The 23862-nt window shown below is 43.2% G+C and overlaps 3 protein-coding genes and 2 non-coding genes across 5 annotated transcripts; 1 reads left to right on the top strand and 4 right to left on the bottom strand.

The window, feature by feature from the left end:
- Nucleotides 1-261: 261 nt before the first annotated feature.
- Nucleotides 262-3234, top strand: LOC123147848 (membrane-anchored ubiquitin-fold protein 3). Its single transcript, XM_044567162.1, has 3 exons — nucleotides 262-692; nucleotides 2137-2304; nucleotides 2917-3234. Exons 1-3 carry the CDS (start codon nucleotides 560-562, stop codon nucleotides 2970-2972), a joined length of 357 nt encoding a protein of 118 aa, XP_044423097.1. The 5' UTR covers nucleotides 262-559; the 3' UTR covers nucleotides 2973-3234.
- Nucleotides 3235-4215: 981 nt separating this feature from the next.
- LOC123147847 (uncharacterized) lies at nucleotides 4216-11695 on the bottom strand. Its single transcript, XM_044567161.1, has 7 exons — nucleotides 11396-11695; nucleotides 8845-10228; nucleotides 8534-8589; nucleotides 8191-8424; nucleotides 7569-7860; nucleotides 5659-5855; nucleotides 4216-4582 (listed from the first exon to the last, which is right to left on the bottom strand). Exons 2-7 carry the CDS (start codon nucleotides 10204-10206, stop codon nucleotides 4429-4431), a joined length of 2295 nt encoding a protein of 764 aa, XP_044423096.1. The 5' UTR covers nucleotides 10207-10228; nucleotides 11396-11695; the 3' UTR covers nucleotides 4216-4428.
- Nucleotides 11696-17738: 6043 nt separating this feature from the next.
- On the bottom strand, nucleotides 17739-17810 carry TRNAW-CCA (transfer RNA tryptophan (anticodon CCA)). The gene has a single exon. It is a non-coding gene; the product is annotated as a tRNA-Trp (tRNA).
- Nucleotides 17811-17911: 101 nt separating this feature from the next.
- On the bottom strand, nucleotides 17912-17983 carry TRNAW-CCA (transfer RNA tryptophan (anticodon CCA)). The gene has a single exon. It is a non-coding gene; the product is annotated as a tRNA-Trp (tRNA).
- Nucleotides 17984-19072: 1089 nt separating this feature from the next.
- Nucleotides 19073-20542, bottom strand: LOC123149581 (uncharacterized). Its single transcript, XM_044569267.1, has one exon. The coding sequence runs from the start codon at nucleotides 20448-20450 to the stop codon at nucleotides 19272-19274; it is 1179 nt and encodes a 392-aa protein (XP_044425202.1). The 5' UTR covers nucleotides 20451-20542; the 3' UTR covers nucleotides 19073-19271.
- Nucleotides 20543-23862: the final 3320 nt, after the last annotated feature.

The following is a 23862-nucleotide window of genomic DNA, read 5'->3' on the forward strand; positions in this document are numbered from 1 at the left end:
TTTCGTGGGCTTCAACTACATGTCCTTAACGACATTTCTCTCTCTCTCTCTCTCTTTAAGGGTGTGTTTATAAGCGCTTGTGATATGGTCTCAGCCCTTTTCGAAACAAAACAAAAAAAGCTGTTGTATGTGCAGCGTTATTAATCTATTTAAAAATGCTGTCGACACACACAATAGTCGCCACTCAGCAGCAGGTAGGCGAAGACAGCTATTTTCCCACTACAGCTCGAGGATAAATATAGTTTTCCGCGGGGGACGTATCTGCGAAAACACCGAGGAATCCCACTCCCCTCTTCTCTCTCTCCCTCTCTTCCTCCCTCCCTACCCTCGAGACGCCCGTCTCGTCGCTTTGCTCCCCACGAAAGAATTCTAAATTCTTGCTTAACAAAACGAGAAAGCGGATCCTATCCTTCGTGGGATCCGCATCGGTTCTTGCCCTCGCCGCGCCGAATCCGGCAGCTTTTCTTTCCTCCCCTGAATCCCTCCGCCCTGCCGTCCGCCGTCCACTGAGCCGCCGGTTGTTGGGATCTTGCGTCGGGGGGCGATCCGGCCGGGGGAGATGGCCGGCGGGAAGGAGCCGATCGAGGTGAAGTTCCGCCTCTTCGACGGCACGGACATCGGGCCCAACAAGTACGACCCCGCCACCACCGTCACCGCGCTCAAGGAGTTCGTCCTCGCTCGGTGGCCGCAGGGTGAGGCCGATCGACCTCCCTCCCCCTCCTTTTCCTCCGCGTACATATATATACACGCCTCCGCTTTTGATGCCATGTGTTTCGGGGCGGTTGCTTGCGCGGTCGTCTCGCCCCTCGTGTCCTCTCCATCGGTTTCTTGATCCGGTATGAGAATCCCTGTGCAGATGGTTCGGTCCGGATCTGGGAGCCATCCCCGCCTTTCCCTTTCGCGATAAAACACAGTGATTTGATCAGGTTGCTCCGCGGGTTGCGTGATTCTTCTGTTCTTTGGCCAGTTAGGTAACACGCGTCCAGGTTTCCAACTAACTGAGGCTTTTAGAAGTCTCCTTGCCCGTAGTAGCCAACACTACGTTGACAGGCAGAGAATAGATATGTCAGTACATCTACAAGTTCTTGCATTTTCTTAAACGGGCAGACAGAGGACATATTTTTGCGGTGATGACATTTGTTGCTACTCGTTAGTGCTCCCAAAGAATTTTGGATCTCTGTATCTTACGATGCATGCTGAAACATGTGATGACGGATGACAGGACCATTTGAGGAGGCTGTTTGTATGCCTTCTTATCCTGTTGGTGTCCTTGGATACTATCCTGATATTTAGTGGTCCAGTCTCAGTTCTGAATTACTGGGTGTGAAGTCCAGTCAGTGCTTTTATAGGGGCAAATCTGGCTGGGTTACGCTCGTAACTGTAAATTTGGAGAGTGTTTTTAAGCACGAGTCTGGACTGTAATGTAGGCACATGGGAAGTACCAAAATACTAACAGCTGAAGCGGCAGATTAGTTATGATGCACACTTTTTTAATTGTTTGTTTGGTAATCAAACAAGAAACACTAATTTGGATCGGAGGCAGTAGCTGTTTCTGCAGAAATTGTCCTTTGGTTAAGTTTCCTCAAAACCCGACGGCAAGGAAAGGAGGAATTAGTGGCAGCAGGAAGCTCCAGTTCTTATTTGCCTGCACAGATTAATAATAGGAACTGAGCTAGCTCGCATGGGTGAAGTGGATGTACAATCCCACTACTCAGGTTTAAGTCCTCATGAACGTGATTTTTGTTCCTGTTTTGTCTCTGTTCTTCCTCCGACATGTTCATTTAGTGTCTAAGAAAACATGGATTAATTGATCACTGTGACATGTTCACAGTAGAGAAGGAAATAGATGTTTCCCTTTTGCAACATATGCAAGTGTGTCCTTTGAGGATAAGGCCGCAAAATGGTCCATAACATGTCGATGACCATGCTTCAGAAGGAGAGTTTACCTTGTGATGAGATATTTTGAGTTTGCACTTCCAGGGCTTTGCCCTTTTCTTTTCAGGGGAATGGTATACAGCTTTTGCAAGTGCTTCAAATTCTCTGAATACTGCTGTTGATCATTTCAGTCTTGTAGAAGCTTTATGGAATATATCATTATCTGTGTTAAGAGTGCCTTTTTGACAATGTTTTTGACAGACAAAGACATTATTCCAAAAACTCTCAATGACGTGAAGCTCATCAATGCTGGAAGGATACTTGAGAATAACAAAACTCTTGCCGAGTCTCGAGTCCCAGTAGGAGAAGTTCCAGGAGGTGTGATCACGATGCATGTTGTTGTACGCCCTCCCCAAAGTGACAAAAGTGGTATTGCTTTGATTTCCCTCTTATTTATTCAAAGTCCCATCTCTTTATATGTTTGATGACCTCACTTGGTTTAAGATCCGAAGGGTTGAACTTCTATTATGTGTGACCTGAATGAGAATTCTGACTATTGTCTGTCCGAAGAAGTTGGCATCCACCTTTTTGCCATTCTAACAGTCCTACTCCTAAAAAATTAAGACTTAAGAGTGCACACATTGTACTGTATATCTCTAGGTGTACATTTTTTCTATGCTGGTCGTAACATTGTTTTCGCCTCGTTTAGTTGATCCATTACTCGATGCTCAGTTCTGTCAGCAACTTTGCCATTGAATTAAACTAGCAGTTTATGCTTCCGACTCTTTTTTCTCGTTGTCAGAATGCGATTAGATGACTTGTTGTTGCATGCTATTCGCATTGCGGCCGCTATCTGATCTCTTGTAAATGGAACCATTTTATTGTGATAATCCAGAGTATGTTGATGTTAATTTAAAGGGTAACTATGTGGACAAGCATATTGCACTCCAGCATTTACACATTTGTTTAATTTGCTTTAGCATCGTAGTTCCGTCTGATTTGTTTCTGATCTTAATGTGCCACCATCCTTTTTCTTTCCAGATAAACACCTCTCGAATTCTCCCAAGCAGAACAGATGTGGGTGCACGATATTGTGACGCTTTCGATTCAGCCCGCGTTGTGTATTTCTGTATATTGGTGCCATCCATGCTCACAACGATTGCAAGTTCACCCTAACACTTGATTCTTGCAAGCCATTCTTGAATGAAATGCCTAGAGACGGTAACTTAACACCCATATATATTTCATCTCTGCTCGACAGTAAAGTTTGGTTACAGCGGGGGGGCCTTCCATACATCATATGTAAGCTGTAACGGGTATGCAGGAAGTCAAGAGCTGGGATGCTTGCTGTTGTTTTAAGATGTAGACATTGTGTAGTGACGTCGGAAATGAGGTTCCACTTTTTTTTTTTTGCTTCTACATATATATACTCGTCGTATAGTATTTGTCGAGATTTTTTCCCCCAAGTTGCCGCTACATATTATATCTATATATATGTAATAGGGAAGTGATTTCTGTCCAGAAGTGTAAAGGGAATATGTTTGGACTGACGGAAGGCAGTTTGTATGTGTGTTTTGGTTCTTCTGCTCGTAGCTTTGCAGTTGCAGCTGTGGTGTGCTCGGAGCAGTTGCCTTGTCAGCTTGTGCTGGACCGCGCCGGTGGCAGCCACTGGTCGGGCTGTCGACCATGGCGTCGGTTTGGCTGTCACGTCGGCCAGCTACCATCTGACTGAGCAAAGAATTGTGACAGGGTGGCTGACGACGTCAGGGATGATAACATGGCCAGTTTTCTTGTTAATTCGGCTATCCATTTTTAATGGTCATGAATTAGGAAAAGGTTGAAAGTGGGTAGCAGGTAGTACCTTTTTTAGTCTTCAACCACTACGCAACACTGGAGGCCCGTCTGGGTCGAAGGAATTTCCTAACCACTCAATATTCAGTCCATGGAAGTTCGGCGAACTCATTTGGTTAAGACAAAATGCAACCTCCAAAGATCAATAAACAAGGAACTGGAACTGACATCTCATCGCTCCTCCAAAGAACCTATACAAAATCCAGAAATGTTCATATATGACAGCTACATTGCTCAACAGTGAATGCATTGCAAGATTGAACAATGCATAAAACTGTTAATATATGACAACTTGGGTAAGCATTAAAAAATTGAACAGTAAATCTATCTTTCTCAAACGAAAAGAAGGAAAAATAATAAACGCCGCACATGCCAATGCAAGGCATCAGCGAACAAAACATCTGCAGGCAACAACTGAATGCCAGCAATACCGAAGGCAACATAACATCTGCAGGCAACAATAATTGAGCAGTCCCAGGAACAGAGATATGATAATCAACATGCGCCCATTTAGTCAAATGAACGGAACATGGTTGATTGGCAGCCATCCAGTTCGCCACAAATCCACAATACATGAAAATTCTTTAGTGCACCTGACTTCGCAAAAAAGAAACTGGGTACACCGGTAGTTCTTCCACAAATCTTTGGGCAACATGTATACTAGCTATAAGGAAAAAAACGTTTGTATAATCCTGGCTGCAGCTAGATGTTCAAGCTCCAGTCATAAGGCTGATACGAGACCTTCAGTTGAGTGTTTGCGAGCAGCTCCAAGAATTGCTCCGACGCTGCAGGCTCCAGATAATTTGCTGCATGCTTCAGTACTTCTGTCTCATTCTTACCAAAGTCGGTGTTATACCTGCAAACAATTCAGAACAAGAGTTTTTGAGCTGTATCTCATTTTACCAAAATCTGTGTACTTATACCTTAAAATCATTTGGACCATGAGTTTCCAAGTTAATATTTGGTAACTGATGCTCAACTTCTTGCCACTGTTATAATTTCATCACAGTGCATATCAGGTAAAATTAACCAAGTTAATATTTGGGACTTGCACTCTAGCAATATAACTGTGTAACAAATGTATGATCATCCGCCAATCTGTCAAGTAGTAACATGGTAATGCATTTGTTGTTATCTCACGCAGAATAAATGGCCGATGTCACATCATCAACGAACTCATTGAAACCGCATTCCCTTAATTTGCTGGGCACTGTGCAGTTCCAGTTGTATTTCTAGTGACCACAGACTAAATGCGGGTCATAACCACCTCACATACCGTTACGGCCTTCAAATTATTGGATAAAGCGATATCACTAAGCATATTTTAATTATTCTTCATTAGTTATAACCCTAATAGGGCAAAGCACACAAATCCATATCTATAAAAATTATCAGCATCCTGCTATATTCCAGTTGAAATTACACGCAAAGTAATCATAAAAGGCCACATGAGTGTTAATGCACCACACAGAGCGCTACAAGCTTGGTTGACCCTTTTTGAAGCACTACTCATCATATATTCATTCATATCCAACTTAACCAAGGGCGAATTCAAGTAACAAAAACCAAGCAAACATTAGAGGACTATGTCACTATGACACACAAGAATAGCACCATATCAGACTGGTATTCTACTTTGTCTCCAACTACAAGACTGAAAAAGCTAGATCACCTAGCAATAAACTTATCTAGCTTATGTTTCGAGCAGCTCTAGGGCTGTAACTTATACCTAGAGTAAACTGTTTTTTGAAGTCAGTAGTACTATTGAACATGTCAATGTGCTAGATGTTCGGGTAAATAGCTCTATTAGATGCATTGTCATTGTTATACTACAAATTCTGGTACCGAACAGTCACACACTACTAAGCAAGAACGGTAAATACTCAAGAGCACATTGGTAAAGCAAGAATATCAATCATTCTATTGTCTTACCATCGTAAGATCTTGCTTGCAGATGCAACCTTTGCTTCAGGATCAACAATCAGTCCTCCATTCCTTACGAAATCTCGTGCAGCTTCCATTAACTCTTTATCAATATTTCCCGGCGAGTAACACCGAAGTGCAGGCCCAGATTTGGTACCACATACCAAAGCAAAGTGAACAAGAGGTTCAGGGTATGATAGGGCCACCTGCAATTACAAACAAGGGAAAAAAAAGGCAGTGAGAATTTATATCACTGAAAAATTAGCATCACTTAAGAACAAGGTTTACGAGTCGACGAGTCGTTCCAAGGTTGAGACTCATAGACTAATTGTGACTAGTCTAGACTATTGCTGGACTAGTCGACATGGTACTGTAACACATACCTTGCAGTAATCAATTACTAAAACCTAGTATCAGTCTGTAGTATATACACTACATAGCAGTAGCACAGTACAGTATAAATACAAACTGAATGCATGAGAAGTGGATAAATACAAATTTTCCCTCCCACGGGTTGCGGGCTGGGCAGCTGGCTCACTTATTCCCTCCCAATCCCTAAAAAAAAATTAAAAAATTGAGTCGAACGACTCAAAGTGCATGACTAGTCCAGACTAGTCCCTCAACGAACTAGTCTACCCGAATTTTCTAGTCGACATCCAGAATGCGACTCATAGACTAGTCTATCGACTAGTTTCGATTAGTCGCTCGACTCGTAATGCTTGCTTAAGAACCAAGGAATTTAGTAGTTCAAAATGACGGTGTTTTAAATAGGACGTCACACTAATATTGTAGTGCTGCTATAGCATGCTAACGGTCGTGTGCATTATGTGGCTGATTTGGCAAGTAGGTACAGTTATGGGATCCCAGTGCGCTAAAACAAGTGGTACAATGCAGATCAGCTGGCGCCCAGTTTCTATATATAGTCGTTTTGCCTTCCCTTGGCAGCCCTTTATTGCATAGACGACCTTTTCAAAAAGGTTTTCACATATCTTCAATCTGACTTTCTAGAACCATAGAAAACAGGTAAACATATAATGGAAACACAGTAGGTCTTGCCTTCTATATTCCTTCGGATTTCCGGGAACTGATTACGCCCTAGGCCCAACATACTAGGTAAGTTTCAATCATTTCTTCCGGAAAAAAAAGGAACATCCATAGAACTAGTTCTGCCTTCTATATGACCGGTATATGCCATCTGATGTAAAAGGACTTCGACCATACACTAGTACGCACTATGCTAGATAATACTCACTCACATGTACCCTTGCACACATGCAAACCGATATTATGCTGCACCGGATATTAAATTATATCAACATGCATTTATGAGAAAAGAGACCCATGTTATTTGTTTGAAATAGTAGGTCAAGATAAGTTGAGTTTATTTCTTGCACGCAATAGGCAAGTTTGAAATAATCTCCACCACACTAATGTTTGGCAATTTTTACAGGCACCAACACAGATCAAGCATGTTTCCTTTAAGCTGCCCTTTCTATGAAGAACCACGGATAGATTGTATACCCTAGAGTCTAAACAAGAAAAACACATTCACGAGTTTAATTGTTGGAACACATCTTACTGAATATGTGCTTTGCTGCATGCATATACTCCCTCCGTTCCCTACTATAAGACATTTTAGCTTTTTCTTGATTCGTATGTATCCAAACACATTTTAGAATGTATGTTCACTCATTTTAGTATGTATGTAGTCAATATTTTGAAATAGCTAAAAGGTCTTATATTAGGGAACGGGGGGAGTACTTAAAGAAGCATAACTGATATAATAAAAGTATATAACACGAAAGCTTCAAGACAAGGAACATGAGTCCAGGTATCATCAAGAGTTCATGACAGGACAGATTTTTAGTAAACAGAAACATATAGGTTCCCCTTTTTCGGAGTGGATCTGCTTTGTTCACCTTGGATCTTTGGTCTTTCTGTCCGAAAGGTTTCACAAGATTGTATGGTGGCCTTTGGTTGGCACGCAGAATGCCATTTTCAATAGCTGACAGTGAATAGGCACATCCACCAATGACATACTTAAAGTCTCCAAAGAACTTTTTCCTGTCCAATGGTCCAGCAGGATGACCACATGTCACTAACGCATGGATAGCCATCATATTGTACAGATTTATGAAGAAAGCAAGCTTTTCTTCACGTGACAGGTCACTAGTTTCCACCCTCTGAAGCTCCTCAGTTGTTCTAATATACCTGTGCAAGGAATATGAGCTTCAGATAAGTGTACCGATCACCTATGGCATTAGGGCAATCAAGAGATGAGAACCAGGTTATCAATTATCAGTCTACTTACAGCACGTGCTACTATAAATTTATAACACACAACATAAAATATATAGAGATATACTCAGGTAGAAAATTGGAGTTTACTGATCAAATTATGAACTCGAACATATGTATCGACTAAAAGATTATCAGAAGTAGTCAGAACAAGCAATTCATTTTAGTATCTGCACATAAATTATACATGGATTATGCAGTTCCATGTCTTTTGCATATACTTAAGTATGTACATGTGCTAACCTTTTAAATTCCTCACAACCCTGGATGCTTCTGTAGTCAACATGCCTATCATCTTCAGATACATAAGCCTCGAAAATGGCACAAGACAACTTTCTCAACCTTGATGCGATTTCCGCCATGGGTTTTGGTGCAACATCAATGATGCCCCTAGGGATGTTGTAACACTGTGTCATAATAACGGGATCATGATCTAGGAAACGGTAAGGCTGATTTCCATCTTCAAAGACATTTTCACTGCAATACAAGCAGTGTATTAATAATAATAACCTCCAAATATTCCAACCAACGGAGACATAAATAATAGAAATAAGAATAATATCGTAAGATCATTTCAAGAGCTTACTCTAGAACATGACGAAAGAAGTGTTTGCTTGCAAGCTTTCTTCCAAATTCCACTGCCTGCATGGATAATATGTATCCACAAAATGTTAAGGAAGGTAACAATACAGTAGGGAACATACAAAACAGATGTGCGCTTTCCTAAATGTGAAATCCTTTCCAAAGATCTGCTATAAATAATGCAAACTTGCCATATATACCTAAATTAAAATAGCCTCAAAAGTCAGACAAAACCAAGAGTCGTGTTGTTTAAAATCCACATGGAAGTACTATATATAGCATGGCTCAAAAAATTGTCAATAGTAAACATTTTACCTCATCTCTCTCCAAATACTGATCTTCTGATATAAAATCCACAGCCTCACTGCCAGGAAAGCAGTTACTAAATCTTCTCATTTTGTAAAACCTATCCTTCGGTGTAATCGACTCTCTCATTTTTCTGACGATGGTTGCCAACTCATCCATCTTCCCACATCCAGATTCGTCATCTTCTCCGGGTAAAGGAGGCAAAGGAGCAGCAGAGGAGGGCTCATCATTGAAAAGAGCACCAGTTTTCTCATTGAGTATGCCAGACTCCTCCATTTTCTTCAATTCAGTTAAGCCTCCAATCAGCAGGTCATTGACATACACTTTTGGTACTATGGATGACCCAGTATTCTTTTCCAACTCCAACTTCCTACTAGGGAATATATCAATGTTAATCTCAACATACTTGAGCCTTTGCTGATGCATGAACAACCGAACCATTTTGCAATCTTCACATCCCAGTTTTGTGTATACGATAATCCTTCCTTTTGCTATTGGTTGCTCTGTCAAACCAGGCACATTTGCATCCCCAGCTTCCCCAGTTGTAGAAGTAACAATATCTCCTCCAACTTTAATCAAGTTCAGTGGATTCCATGTGCTTCTTTCCTCGGATTTCTTCTGTACCTCTTTTGGCTTAATTTCAGAATCTGAGACGGTCTTCTCACCATTGCCACTTGCTGAAACATCATTCTTGTCAACTTCAACAGGAAGATCATTCTCATCCTTTCTGCCAGATAGGCGGCGTATAAATGTTGACACTACAATGGCTCCCTTTTCCTTAACAAAATTCCCGATTGCAGCAGCTCTTTCATTGATCACAGACCCTTGCTGAGCTTTTGAATCAAGCTCCACAGATTGATCAGAAGAACGCCTCATTGGTTCCATTTCAGGAATCTCAGTTCCATCAAAAACTGGCTCTTCAGATTTTTCTTCTTCAAGAATCTCTTTCACAGTCTGGTCTGAATCTACAGGTTTCATGGCATCAGGGCTTCTGCTTTTATCCATCTGCTCATTGAGATCCTTTTCTGGGTTATCTCTCCCATGGAACTGCCCTTTTACCTCATCGCTTGAATTCTCACTCGTTGAATTTACTGTTTCTTTTACGCTCAATATTTCTGTTTTCCTTGACAAATCCCCTTCATCTTCACCCTTTTCTCCAGTATTAGGGGACTCTTCACTGACAGAAGTTTTTACCACATCCTTTTCTCCAGGATTAGGGGACTCTTCACTGACAGAAGTTTTTATCACATCCTTTTCTCCAGGATTAGGGGACTCTTCACTGACAGAAGTTTTTATCACATCCTTTTCTCCAGGATTAGGGGACTCTTCACTGACAGAAGTTTTTATCACATCCTTGTCCCCATCCTCCATGTCGCGAGGAAAGCTTACCAATCTGCAAAAATAGCCTTAAGTAAGAAGCTTGTGCATGCAAGGTACTGTAAACTTGCAAACTAAAAATGGCATGGAATGGATGGAAATAAAATTCTGCTGGATATTCTTCAATTAACAAGCCAAATAAAGGAGAATATCAAAGACATGTGGCACAGTGATCTCTACCATATGACGAAAATTTCATGCAGTGAGGGAATGCTCGCATTTGTCATATGTCGACCAACACGACACATATGTCAGAATGGAATGAACTGTTATGCAAGTTAAATTTGCATAGAGGGCATTTCTTTATTCATTTAGCTACAAAAAGAATCGCATGGCATGGTTAGTACCAATCAGCAACTCATATGGGTATGGAGGTGAAAGCTTTTAGACTTTTATAATGGCATAAACAAACTAGATGGGGTAAATATGCATTGATACAGATTTGTCACTCGCTATCTCAAGAAACGGATACTGAATCGAAGGGTGCACAGTGAAAAGCCTCTGTTGTGCATGATGAACTGCTAGATATGCACGCGATCGGCAATCAGAAGCAGCATCCACAAATGCTCTGCCCGCAGGACGACGAACCATGAAGCCTGGGCAAATAGTACCTGACTGATTGACGCCCCAAATGCAAACACGTTGCATCCAATAAACCACGGGGCCAACCAAGCACCAGTACATCAACATTATCAATCTGGCATGGCAAAGCTGTTATTAGCCAGTACTAATCCGCGCAATCACCAAACCTCTAGCCATATGCACGGTGCTAGGCATGTGCGCACTCAAACGCATTTACAGGTTGAGTGAGATCTCATGCGAGACAAACCCCCGGGTTAATCGCACGCGGAAACGCACGGTCGCGGTGTTTGCATTTCCGACAATAAACCCGCACCTCACCTCACCGCCCACAAACCGGATGAACACACTGAACCAAAACAACCAATCGGCGCATAACCAACCGGCCCCAGCTCGCGGATGAAGCGCCACGAGATCCCACTCCCAGCCCCCGACATCGCGATGCGATAAACCCTAGAGAAACCTCCCGCCGAACCGCGGCGGGCGCGAGCAGGGAACCGGCCGGGGGCATAACCCCTCGCTGGATTCATCGCCGATTCGAACCGCACGGCGAACAAAATCTCAGGACACGACAGCGGAAAAAACGGGGGAAGCGGATGCGAACCTGAGCCCTGGAGATCTCGGGCCGACGAAGACGGCGACGGGTATTAATTGCTGCCGAGACTAAGCGAGGACGGAGGAGATTGAGCGGCCGGGCGAGGCGAGGCGAGGAGGGAGGGAGGGAGCGGGCGGCGTGAGCGGGGGTTTAGCGGTGGCGTGGAGAGCGAGAGGAGGTGGATTTTGACTGGGGCGAGAGGAGGGGGAGACGGGAATGGAAACGGAAATGGGCAGCGGCGGTGGAGAGGAGACCCGGGGGAGGGGGGCTGTGCGGGTGTGTGTAGGAAGCGGGAACACCGGAAACTGACGAGCCGAGCCGAGGCGGAGGGGGGAAGGAAAGAAAAGCGGAAAAGGCTGCCCGGGCGGACGCTTCTGACCACGTGGGTCGGTCGACGCAGCAGTCTGTGGACCGGGCGGGGGCTTTGACCGTGGGCGTGGCGTGGCGGCCCACGGACGCCCCCCGGATACTCTCTCTCTGTGTTGCGGTCGTGCTAGAACGGGGTCTGGTTTTGTTTTGGGGGGGAAGACTTTTTGAGGAATTTTTATCTTTTTTTAGGATGAAAATTAGGGGATGGTGGCTTGATTTTAAGCGTGAGCGTCAACTCTATCCAATTTTTTTTATTTTTAAAGGATGACAATTAGGGGATGGTGGCTTGATTTTAAGCATAAGCGTCAACTCTATCCAAAAAGCTCTAGATACGAATGAATTTAACGCCAAAACGTGTCTAGACACGTTCGTATCTACACGAATCTAACACAGATTTTTTGGGACGGCGGGAATATGTAAAAGAAAACACATTTATATTATGGTGTTTAGCATCGTCGGAGGGCTTGTGAAGGTGTGTCTTCGGCGAATTTCGTGGATTTAGTCGGTGGTTGTCTTTGATGGGTCTGTTTGGATCCAGTCTTTGTTCATATGTCTTCAGGTTGGATCTTTTCGATCTGAGCTTTTTCTCATCGGCGACGGTTGCTGTTCTGGTGCGTTGGTCTTATGAGGGCTTAGCACGACGACTTTCCGACTATCTGCTACAACAAGTTGTGTCCGGCTCTGACGAGGGAGGGACGATGACGGCGGCGCGCCTTCGGCTCGCTTCAGTGTTTGTAGTCGTCGCTAGGTGGTCTATGACTATGAATGTAATTTCCATTTTTTTATGATGTTCATTGTACTGTTATGATTGAAGATGAATAGGACGGCAGTTTCTCGAAAAAGGTAATAGGAGCATTTTTTTTTCACTGGTAGAAGTTTTTTTTTCATTTTGCTTTAATAGCTAGCATCATCGAGCATTCAGACTACAAAGAGTGATGCTACGCGGACGATAACCTTTTGCCCAATCTGTTCATGGACGACCATATCAATCACACCATCCATGGACACACAATTTTTATGGAGATTTGTGATGCACTTCTTCTATGTCTGCATTGAAACAAAATAAAAAGTGTTGCGCATGTTTTTAACTAAATATGACTATTCATGGCTTCGTGGATGGTCCTTTGGGACACGTGCAGAAATTTTTTTTGACTGTCATCAATAAGGTCAGGCCGGTTTCAGTATGAGAATGATGACAACAATGTGTCGACGATTTGTTCTGACAATGACAATGGTCTTTCGTTGATTCATTAACCTTAATATTATTTTATGTTTGTGATGCTTTGTAGTTCCCATGAGATTTTATAATAAATATGAGTCATTTTCAAAGTACAAATATAAATAGAGTCATGAGTAGCATTCTGCTTAGCCAAACCTGGTCTTTGGCTATTACCCAGCACCTACGTCGCACTCATTTCTTGGACCAGAAAAAACGCTTAGCCAAACCTGATCTTTGGCTATTGCCGTACAATCGCACTCATTTGTTGGACAAAAAATAAATAAAAATGTATCAGACATTTGTTCGGGATTGAGACACGTGCAGAAAGATTTTTTGACTGTCATCAATAAGGTCAGGCCGGTTTCAGTATGAGAATGATGACAACAATGTGTCGACGATTTGTTCTGACAATGACAATGGTCTTTCGTTGATTCATTAACCTTAATATTATTTTATGTTTGTGATGCTTTGTAGTTCCCATGAGATTTTATAATAAATATGAGTCATTTTCAAAGTACAAATATAAATAGAGTCATGAGTAGCATTCTGCTTAGCCAAACCTGGTCTTTGGCTATTACCCAGCACCTACGTCGCACTCATTTCTTGGACCAGGAAAAAACGCTTAGCCAAACCTGATCTTTGGCTATTGCCGTACAATCGCACTCATTTGTTGGACAAAAAATAAATAAAAATGTATCAGACATTTGTTCGGGATTGAGACACGTGCAGAAAGATTTTTTGACTGTCATCAATAAGGTCAGGCCGGTTTCAGTATGAGAATGATGACAACAATGTGTCGACGATTTGTTCTGACAATGACAATGGTCTTTCGTTGATTCATTAACCTTAATATTATTTTATGTTTGTGATGCTTTGTAGTTCCCATGAGATTTTATAATAAATATGAGTCATTTTCAAAGTACAAATATAAATAGAGTCATGAGTAGCATTCTGCTTAGCCAAACCTGGTCTTTGGCTATTACCCAGCACCTACGTCGCACTCATTTCTTGGACCAGGAAAAAACGCTTAGCCAAACCTGATCTTTGGCTATTGCCGTACAATCGCACTCATTTGTTGGACAAAAAATAAATAAAAATGTATCAGACATTTGTTCGGGATTGAGACACGTGCAGAAAGATTTTTTGACTGTCATCAATAAGGTCAGGCCGGTTTCAGTATGAGAATGATGACAACAATGTGTCGACGATTTGTTCTGACAATGACAATGGTCTTTCGTTGATTCATTAACCTTAATATTATTTTATGTTTGTGATGCTTTGTAGTTCCCATGAGATTTTATAATAAATATGAGTCATTTTCAAAGTACAAATATAAATAGAGTCATGAGTAGCATTCTGCTTAGCCAAACCTGGTCTTTGGCTATTACCCAGCACCTACGTCGCACTCATTTCTTGGACCAGGAAAAAACGCTTAGCCAAACCTGATCTTTGGCTATTGCCGTACAATCGCACTCATTTGTTGGACAAAAAATAAATAAAAATGTATCAGACATTTGTTCGGGATTGAGACACGTGCAGAAAGATTTTTTGACTGTCATCAATAAGGTCAGGCCGGTTTCAGTATGAGAATGATGACAACAATGTGTCGACGATTTGTTCTGACAATGACAATGGTCTTTCGTTGATTCATTAACCTTAATATTATTTTATGTTTGTGATGCTTTGTAGTTCCCATGAGATTTTATAATAAATATGAGTCATTTTCAAAGTACAAATATAAATAGAGTCATGAGTAGCATTCTGCTTAGCCAAACCTGGTCTTTGGCTATTACCCAGCACCTACGTCGCACTCATTTCTTGGACCAGGAAAAAACGCTTAGCCAAACCTGATCTTTGGCTATTGCCGTACAATCGCACTCATTTGTTGGACAAAAAATAAATAAAAATGTATCAGACATTTGTTCGGGATTGAGACACGTGCAGAAATATTTTTTGACTGTCATCAATAAGGTCAGGCCGGTTTCAGTATGAGAATGATGACAACAATGTGTCGACGATTTGTTCTGACAATGACAATGGTCTTTCGTTGATTCATTAACCTTAATATTATTTTATGTTTGTGATGCTTTGTAGTTCCCATGAGATTTTATAATAAATATGAGTCATTTTCAAAGTACAAATATAAATAGAGTCATGAGTAGCATTCTGCTTAGCCAAACCTGGTCTTTGGCTATTACCCAGCACCTACGTCGCACTCATTTCTTGGACCAGGAAAAAACGCTTAGCCAAACCTGATCTTTGGCTATTGCCGTACAATCGCACTCATTTGTTGGACAAAAAATAAATAAAAATGTATCAGACATTTGTTCGGGATTGAGACACGTGCAGAAATATTTTTTGACTGTCATCAATAAGGTCAGGCCGGTTTCAGTATGAGAATGATGACAACAATGTGTCGACGATTTGTTCTGACAATGACAATGGTCTTTCGTTGATTCATTAACCTTAATATTATTTTATGTTTGTGATGCTTTGTAGTTCCCATGAGATTTTATAATAAATATGAGTCATTTTCAAAGTACAAATATAAATAGAGTCATGAGTAGCATTCTGCTTAGCCAAACCTGGTCTTTGGCTATTACCCAGCACCTACGTCGCACTCATTTCTTGGACCAGGAAAAAACGCTTAGCCAAACCTGATCTTTGGCTATTGCCGTACAATCGCACTCATTTGTTGGACAAAAAATAAATAAAAATGTATCAGACATTTGTTCGGGATTGAGACACGTGCAGAAAGATTTTTTGACTGTCATCAATAAGGTCAGGCCGGTTTCAGTATGAGAATGATGACAACAATGTGTCGACGATTTGTTCTGACAATGACAATGGTCTTTCGTTGATTCATTAACCTTAATATTATTTTATGTTTGTGATGCTTTGTAGTTCCCATGAGATTTTATAATAAATATGAGTCATTTTCAAAGTACAAATATAAATAGAGTCATGAGTAGCATTCTGCTTAGCCAAACCTGGTCTTTGGCTATTACCCAGCACCTACGTCGCACTCATTTCTTGGACCAGGAAAAAACGCTTAGCCAAACCTGATCTTTGGCTATTGCCGTACAATCGCACTCATTTGTTGGACAAAAAATAAATAAAAATGTATCAGACATTTGTTCGGGATTGAGACACGTGCAGAAAGATTTTTTGACTGTCATCAATAAGGTCAGGCCGGTTTCAGTATGAGAATGATGACAACAATGTGTCGACGATTTGTTCTGACAATGACAATGGTCTTTCGTTGATTCATTAACCTTAATATTATTTTATGTTTGTGATGCTTTGTAGTTCCCATGAGATTTTATAATAAATATGAGTCATTTTCAAAGTACAAATATAAATAGAGTCATGAGTAGCATTCTGCTTAGCCAAACCTGGTCTTTGGCTATTACCCAGCACCTACGTCGCACTCATTTCTTGGACCAGGAAAAAACGCTTAGCCAAACCTGATCTTTGGCTATTGCCGTACAATCGCACTCATTTGTTGGACAAAAAATAAATAAAAATGTATCAGACATTTGTTCGGGATTGAGACACGTGCAGAAATATTTTTTGACTGTCATCAATAAGGTCAGGCCGGTTTCAGTATGAGAATGATGACAACAATGTGTCGACGATTTGTTCTGACAATGACAATGGTCTTTCGTTGATTCATTAACCTTAATATTATTTTATGTTTGTGATGCTTTGTAGTTCCCATGAGATTTTATAATAAATATGAGTCATTTTCAAAGTACAAATATAAATAGAGTCATGAGTAGCATTCTGCTTAGCCAAACCTGGTCTTTGGCTATTACCCAGCACCTACGTCGCACTCATTTCTTGGACCAGGAAAAAACGCTTAGCCAAACCTGATCTTTGGCTATTGCCGTACAATCGCACTCATTTGTTGGACAAAAAATAAATAAAAATGTATCAGACATTTGTTCGGGATTGAGACACGTGCAGAAAGATTTTTTGACTGTCATCAATAAGGTCAGGCCGGTTTCAGTATGAGAATGATGACAACAATGTGTCGACGATTTGTTCTGACAATGACAATGGTCTTTCGTTGATTCATTAACCTTAATATTATTTTATGTTTGTGATGCTTTGTAGTTCCCATGAGATTTTATAATAAATATGAGTCATTTTCAAAGTACAAATATAAATAGAGTCATGAGTAGCATTCTGCTTAGCCAAACCTGGTCTTTGGCTATTACCCAGCACCTACGTCGCACTCATTTCTTGGACCAGGAAAAAACGCTTAGCCAAACCTGATCTTTGGCTATTGCCGTACAATCGCACTCATTTGTTGGACAAAAAATAAATAAAAATGTATCAGACATTTGTTCGGGATTGAGACACGTGCAGAAAGATTTTTTGACTGTCATCAATAAGGTCAGGCCGGTTTCAGTATGAGAATGATGACAACAATGTGTCGACGATTTGTTCTGACAATGACAATGGTCTTTCGTTGATTCATTAACCTTAATATTATTTTATGTTTGTGATGCTTTGTAGTTCCCATGAGATTTTATAATAAATATGAGTCATTTTCAAAGTACAAATATAAATAGAGTCATGAGTAGCATTCTGCTTAGCCAAACCTGGTCTTTGGCTATTACCCAGCACCTACGTCGCACTCATTTCTTGGACCAGAAAAAACGCTTAGCCAAACCTGATCTTTGGCTATTGCCATACAATCGCACTCATTTGTTGGACAAAAAATAAATAAAAATGTATCAGATATTTGTTCGGGATTGAACCCTACGTGAATCGAACACGCAACCTTCTGATCTGGAGTCAGACGCGCTACCATTGCGCCAAGGATCCGATGTAATGTGTTGCTATAATTAACATTTTTAACACATAGCCTAGGATTTAAATTATAATACAAGAAAAGAAAAAAAGAATCGGATATTTGTTCGGGATTTTGAACCCTACGTGAATCGAACACGCAACCTTCTGATCTGGAGTCAGACGCGCTACCATTGCGCCAAGGATCCGATGTGATATCCTCCTACAGCAAATTCTGAAATACATATGTCGTTCTTTTTTTTTGGAAAGACAACGCTGAAATTTTTCTTTTGGGTGACGATGCCGCATGGAAACCACGGCGTGGATTATTATGGCAAAATTTTCATTTTAAGGCTAGCATTGGAGCATACAGGGGCACTTGCCGTTTGGGCCTCTGGTGCACCCCAGGTATGCACAAGTCTTCAGAACATCAGGCAAATGAGCTGCTGAAACCACACAGAACCAACAAAACGGCAGGCAGAGCAACCACAGGGCTTCAGCTCAAACCAAAGAGAAACCAAAGGAGCTAGACGTGTAATCAGCAATCAGAGGAACCATGCTTGGGCTTTGGCTGACGCGTGTGGATATATCCTGTCATGGTTGCTACAGCTTGGCTGGAAGAAACATACCCATATATCGACTGAAATCGACGAACCTGTGTGCAATATACTCCGGCTTGAGAATGACTAGGAGCTTCAGGCGAGCAAAAATCCACAGGAACTAAGTCCTCTAGACAGAACAATCTTCTCAGTACAGGATATATACCATACAAGACAACGATGCAGCTCTCTCTTCTTGATGTGCAGCAGGTACACCATGATGTTCTCAGGTTTGCACATGAGCAGAGACATGCTCAACAATATTTTCGGAACCGAACGGGGATTCACAAAGTTTCCAATGGAGGAAGTTCAGAACTACACCTTTGGTGGTAATGCTGACGGTGTGGACGGCAGAGGACCCCAACCCAGAAGCTCCGGTGACGCCCTATACCTTGCTCAAAGTTCTAATTCCTCACGAATCCTGATCAGATCAACCAAGTTTTGTGCGGCAAAATCAAAGAAAAAGTCAAAGGCACCACATTCATTTCCCTCCCTCTCAACCTCCCAAATTTCACAAAAAAGTTTTATACCCAATAAACAGTCGCAATGCTATCTAGTGAGCAACATACAGATTCACGGCGTTTGCCGAGAGCCATCGATTTTCAGCGCCAAACAGCGAATACAACATTTAATTTCATGATGTTATACCACAATTTCGTCTAATTCACTTGCTTCATAGATATCAACAACAAAACTGTAAGAGATGGGAACAAAATCAAAATCTTAACCATTTCATATGTTTCAGCAAACGGAACTTGTCGCGGCGGTCAATAAGATTAGTGGCAGTTCAGTTTCAGTCAGAATGCTAAAATGAAGAAGATACAAAGACAACAGCAGTGCTATGTGAATAGCTACGGCCATGAGGAAATATATTGACCTTCAATATCCCTAAAATGTGTCAAGGTTGGAGGTGAGGAGGTATTTTCCCTGCACGAGCCGCGGCATACACATCTGCAAGCTCAGGAACACTCTCCTTGTAAGAGTCGATAAACCTTGAATTGAAGTACCTCTCGCTCGCAGCAATCACTGAGCAATAGTCAGAACTCAGAAGTCCCTTGCCCTGCAGTATCTTCATGACAATATACCGAGGCACATGCCTCGTCTTCAGGCTGTAAGTGATCAGCGCGGGCCTGCGCACGATGTACTCTGGCTCAAGACCAACCTTGTTGATCAGGAACTCTACCGTGCTGCGCAGGTTGTCCTCAGATGATCTTAGGAGGCTTGGGTGCTTGACGACCGCAATCTTCAGCATGTCATCAGAGCAGCCGAGGGTCTTCTTCAGTAACTCCATTCTTGCAGCAAGCTTCTCTTGGGTCACGCAGGAGACGGTGGTGAGCGCATACATGAATTGGCCTGAGCCGCGTGGTACCCCGAGCTCATCTGCGCGTGCGACCAGTACCTGGAGCTTTTCTGGGCTGCAGACGATCACCCACGTCCCACTGAGGCCAGTCTTGGCGAGATGGGGGATTTTTAACCCGCAGCGCAGAAGTAGCTCGACGTTGGGCTTGACCACTGTGTCAATGTCACGCCTTAGGAGGGCACCACCTCCCAGAGCTCCCCTCGACACGGCATTGACCAACTCGTCGAAGGAGCCGAACAATGGGATCCAGAACTGAAGCCTGCTGGCGACGTCGCAGGAGCGCAACGCGGGGGCGCCGATCAAGACGAGGCGCGCGATCTTGGAAGGGGATAGCCCGAGATCGCGGAGCTTGGCGACGCGGGGGGCGAGGGTCCCGTCCACCTTGGAGCAGAGGAACTTCGGGTCGGCGGCGACGACGGCGGCGATGTCGGAGCTGGAGAGGCCGAGGCCCGAGAGGAAGGCGCGGACGGCGTCGGGGTTGGAGGGGGACCTGAGATGGGAGATGGACCTGGACGCCTTGAGGGATTGCGCCCGGGTGAGGCCGCAGGTGTTGACGAGGTAATCCTGGACGGAGAAAGGGGACTCGGTGGAGGTGGTCGCGGTGGCGGTGGCGGTGGCGCAGAGGTGGCGGTGGAGGGAGGTGAGGGGGAAGGTGGGGAGAGGGGAGGCGCCGCCGTCACGGAGGAGAGAGAGGAACCGCTTTTGGAGGCGGAGCATGGCGGCGGCGGCGTAATGCTCGCTCGGCGGGGTTTGTGGTAGGGTTTGGCGATGGCCTAGGGAGCCAGTGGAGTTCGGTGTGGGTCTGAGCAGTTAATTTGATGCCATAGTCTGGGGCAGTTTCGTCATTGAGCACTTCAAAGGTACTAGTAGGGAAATTTTACTGATCTGGTCTATTCAAGACGCGTCTCGTAACTTCCGGAAAGATCGATCTCGCACACAGGCAAAAGAAGGCGACCGCGTTCCCTTTGAGTGTCGTCGGCGTCGTCGCAAGTTCCCTCTCCCTCTGTCGGCCCCTTCGACGGCGGGAGGGTGGGGAACCTTAAAGTTGTGCATCGGGTGGGTTCTCATTAGGCTTAGGGGGTGAGGGAAACAATGTCTGAATAAATTTTCTCGGACTATGTTCACGGTTAGGTGGGGCGCTTGCCTTCATCTTGGAGCCAACAGGGGCGGGGATCTCCGGATATCGTTGAGGTCGTAGGCTATGGTGTTTGAATGTCGACCGACACTTGGCGGTTCGGTCCTCGGATGGGCGGTAGTTGTGTGGAGACGGAGATTTTTCTTCCTTCTCGTGAGTGTGTTTTTTCTACCTTTGTTTTCTCTCTTTCTTTGTGATGTTGCTGGAAAAATGTCCTGCTTTGCCTAGGCAGTTGACCTGGCCGCGGCGTCGGAACTGGATCCTAGCTCTCTTCTACCCGGAAGGGGCACATAATAGCGATACTCAAAGCCACAGATGGTGAAGGCCAGTGCAAGCGTGCTGGATGCACATGTGTGTCCCTGTCTTTTCGGCGTCAGGGCAAAGAAAAAGGGGAGTAGCATGGTGGTGATTATGCCATGGTTGAATATGATGACCTGGTTGGGTCTGGTTGCATATTCTTGTGTGGCATGGTCTTCTCGCAAGGTTCAGGGATAATGACACGGAGCTCCGGAGATCTTCGTATTTTATTGGTTGTTAGGGTGCTCTTCATTTTTCATGTTCTTTGTGTGTGTAGGGTGTGCTTGTACGGGTCAAGGACTTTGTATTATTTTGTGATTTGAATATAAGGTATTATCTCAAAAAAAGTCGGTGTTGGTAATAAATTTTAAAAAAGTACTATGCTACATGTGCTAAAATTGAACAAGCACGCACCAGCACAAGTGGATAAATACCACACAATGAAACATCATCATGGAAACAATGCCGTGCATATAAACATAGGTCCCTTTTGAACCTCTTAGCATCAGTAACTGCAGTGACGGTGAATGGATTGAAGGAAATATGCCCTAGAGGCAATAATAAAGTTATTATTTATTTCCTCATATCATGATAAATGTTTATTATTCATGCTAGAATTGTATTAACCGGAAACATGATACATGTGTGAATACATAGACAAACATATAGTCACTAGTATGCCTCTACTTGACTAGCTCATTAATCAAAGATGATTATGTTTCCTAACCATTGACATGTGTTGTCATTTGATTAATGGGATCACATCATTAGGAGAATGAGGTGATTGACATGACCCATCCCGTTAGCTTAGCACTTGATCGTTTAGTATTCTGCTATTGCTTCCTTCATGACTTATACATGTTCTTGTAACTATGAGAATTGTGTAACTCCCGTTTACCGGAGGAACACTTTGGGTACTACCAAACGTCACAACATAACTGGGTGATTATAAAGGAGTACTACAGGTGTCTCCGAAGGTACATGTTGAGTTAGCATAATTCGAGATTAGGTTTTGTCACTCCGATTGTTGGAGAGGTATCTCTGGGCCCTCTCGACAATGCTCATCACCTAAGCCTTGCAAGCATGTAACTAATGAGTTAGTTATAAGACGAAGTATTACAGAACGAGTAAAGAGACTTGTCGATAACGAGATTGAACTAGGTATTGGATACCGACGATCGAATCTCGGACAAGTAACATACCGATGACAAAGGGAACAACGTATGTTGTTATGCGGTTTGACCGATAAAGATCTTCGTAGAATATGTAGGAACCAATATGGGCATCCAGGTCCCGCTATTGGTTATTGACTAGAGATGTGTCTCAGTCATGTCTACATCGTTCTCGAACCGTAGGGTCCGCACGCTTAAGGTTTCGATGACAGTTATATTATGAGTTTATGTATTTTGATGTACCGAAGGTTGTTCGGAGTCCCGGATATGATTACGGACATGACGAGGAGTCTCGAAATGGTCGAGACATAAAGATTGATATATTAGACGGATATATTTGGACACCGGAAAGGTTCCGGAGAAGTTTGGAGCCCCGGAAGGTTACCGGAACCCCCCGGGAGGTATATGGGCCTTATTGGGCCCATGTAGGAGGAAGAGAGAAGGAGCAAGGGAAGGGGGCGCGCCCCCCCCAAGCCCAATCCGAATTGGGGAGGGGGGCCGGGCCCCCCTTTCCTTTCTCCTTCCCCCTCTTCCTATTACTACTACTAGTACTACTTCCTAATACTAGTACTCTTTCCTTCCCCCTCCAAATAAGATAAGGAAAAGAGAGGGAAACCTACTTGGAGTAGGTTTCCCCCTCCTCATGGCGCGCCCCCCTAGGGCCGGCCACCTCCTCCCTCCCTCCTTTATATACGGGGGTAGGGGGGCACCCTAGAACACACAAGTTGATCATTGATCGTTCCTTAGCCGTGTGCGGTGCCCCCCTCCACGATATTACACCTCGGTCATATTGTAGCGGTGCTTAGGCGAAGCCCTGCAACAGGAGAACATCAAGATCGTCACCACGCCGTCGTGCTGACGGAACTCCCCCTCGGCGCCTCTGCTGGATCGGAGATCGAGGGTGCGTCATCGAGCTATACGCGTGTCAAGAACTCGGAGGTGCCGGAGTAATGGTACTTGGATCGGTTGAACCGGAGGACGTACGACTACTTCCTCTATGTTGCGTCAACGCTTCCGCTTCGGTCTACGAGGGTACGTAGACAACACTCTCCCCTCGTTGCTATATCATCACCATGATCTTGCGTGTGCGTAGGAAATTTTTTGAAATTACTACGTTCCCCAACAGTGGCATCCGAGCCTAGGTTTTATGTGTTGATGTTATATGCACGAGTAGAACACAAGTAAGTTGTGGACGATATAAGTCATACTGCCTACCAGCATGTCATACTTTGGTTCAACGGTATTGTGAGATGAAGCGGCCCGGACCGACATTACGCGTACGCTTACGTGAGACTGGTTTCACCGTTACGAGCACTCGTGCTTAAAGGTGGCTGGCGGGTGTCTGTCTCTCTCACTTTAGTTGAACCGAGTGTGGCTACGCCCGGTCCTTGTGAAGGTTAAAATGGAGTCTATTTGACAAACTATCGTTGTGGTTTTGATGCGTAGGTGAGATTGGTTCTTGCTTAAGCCCGTAGCAGCCACGTAAAATTTGCAACAACAAAGTAGAGGACATCTAACTTGTTTT

This window comes from Triticum aestivum, chromosome 7A (assembly GCF_018294505.1).
Source record: "Triticum aestivum cultivar Chinese Spring chromosome 7A, IWGSC CS RefSeq v2.1, whole genome shotgun sequence".
Taxonomy (NCBI): domain Eukaryota; kingdom Viridiplantae; phylum Streptophyta; class Magnoliopsida; order Poales; family Poaceae; genus Triticum; species Triticum aestivum.

Excerpts from the sequence above, each read along its gene's own strand:
- LOC123147848 (XM_044567162.1), top strand. The coding sequence starts at position 560 with ATGGCCGGCGGGAAGGAGCCGATCGAGGTGAAGTTCCGCCTCTTCGAC. Across the intron at positions 693-2,136 it reads CCTCGCTCGGTGGCCGCAGG|ACAAAGACATTATTCCAAAA; the intron begins GTGAGGCCGATC and ends TGTTTTTGACAG. Across the intron at positions 2,305-2,916 it reads TCCCCAAAGTGACAAAAGTG|ATAAACACCTCTCGAATTCT; the intron begins GTATTGCTTTGA and ends TTTTCTTTCCAG.
- LOC123147847 (XM_044567161.1), bottom strand. The coding sequence starts at position 10,206 with ATGGAGGATGGGGACAAGGATGTGATAAAAACTTCTGTCAGTGAAGAG. Across the intron at positions 5,856-7,568 it reads AGAAAGACCAAAGATCCAAG|GTGGCCCTATCATACCCTGA; the intron begins GTGAACAAAGCA and ends TTGTAATTGCAG. Across the intron at positions 4,583-5,658 it reads GCAAGCAAGATCTTACGATG|GTATAACACCGACTTTGGTA; the intron begins GTAAGACAATAG and ends AATTGTTTGCAG.
- LOC123149581 (XM_044569267.1), bottom strand. The coding sequence starts at position 20,450 with ATGCTCCGCCTCCAAAAGCGGTTCCTCTCTCTCCTCCGTGACGGCGGC.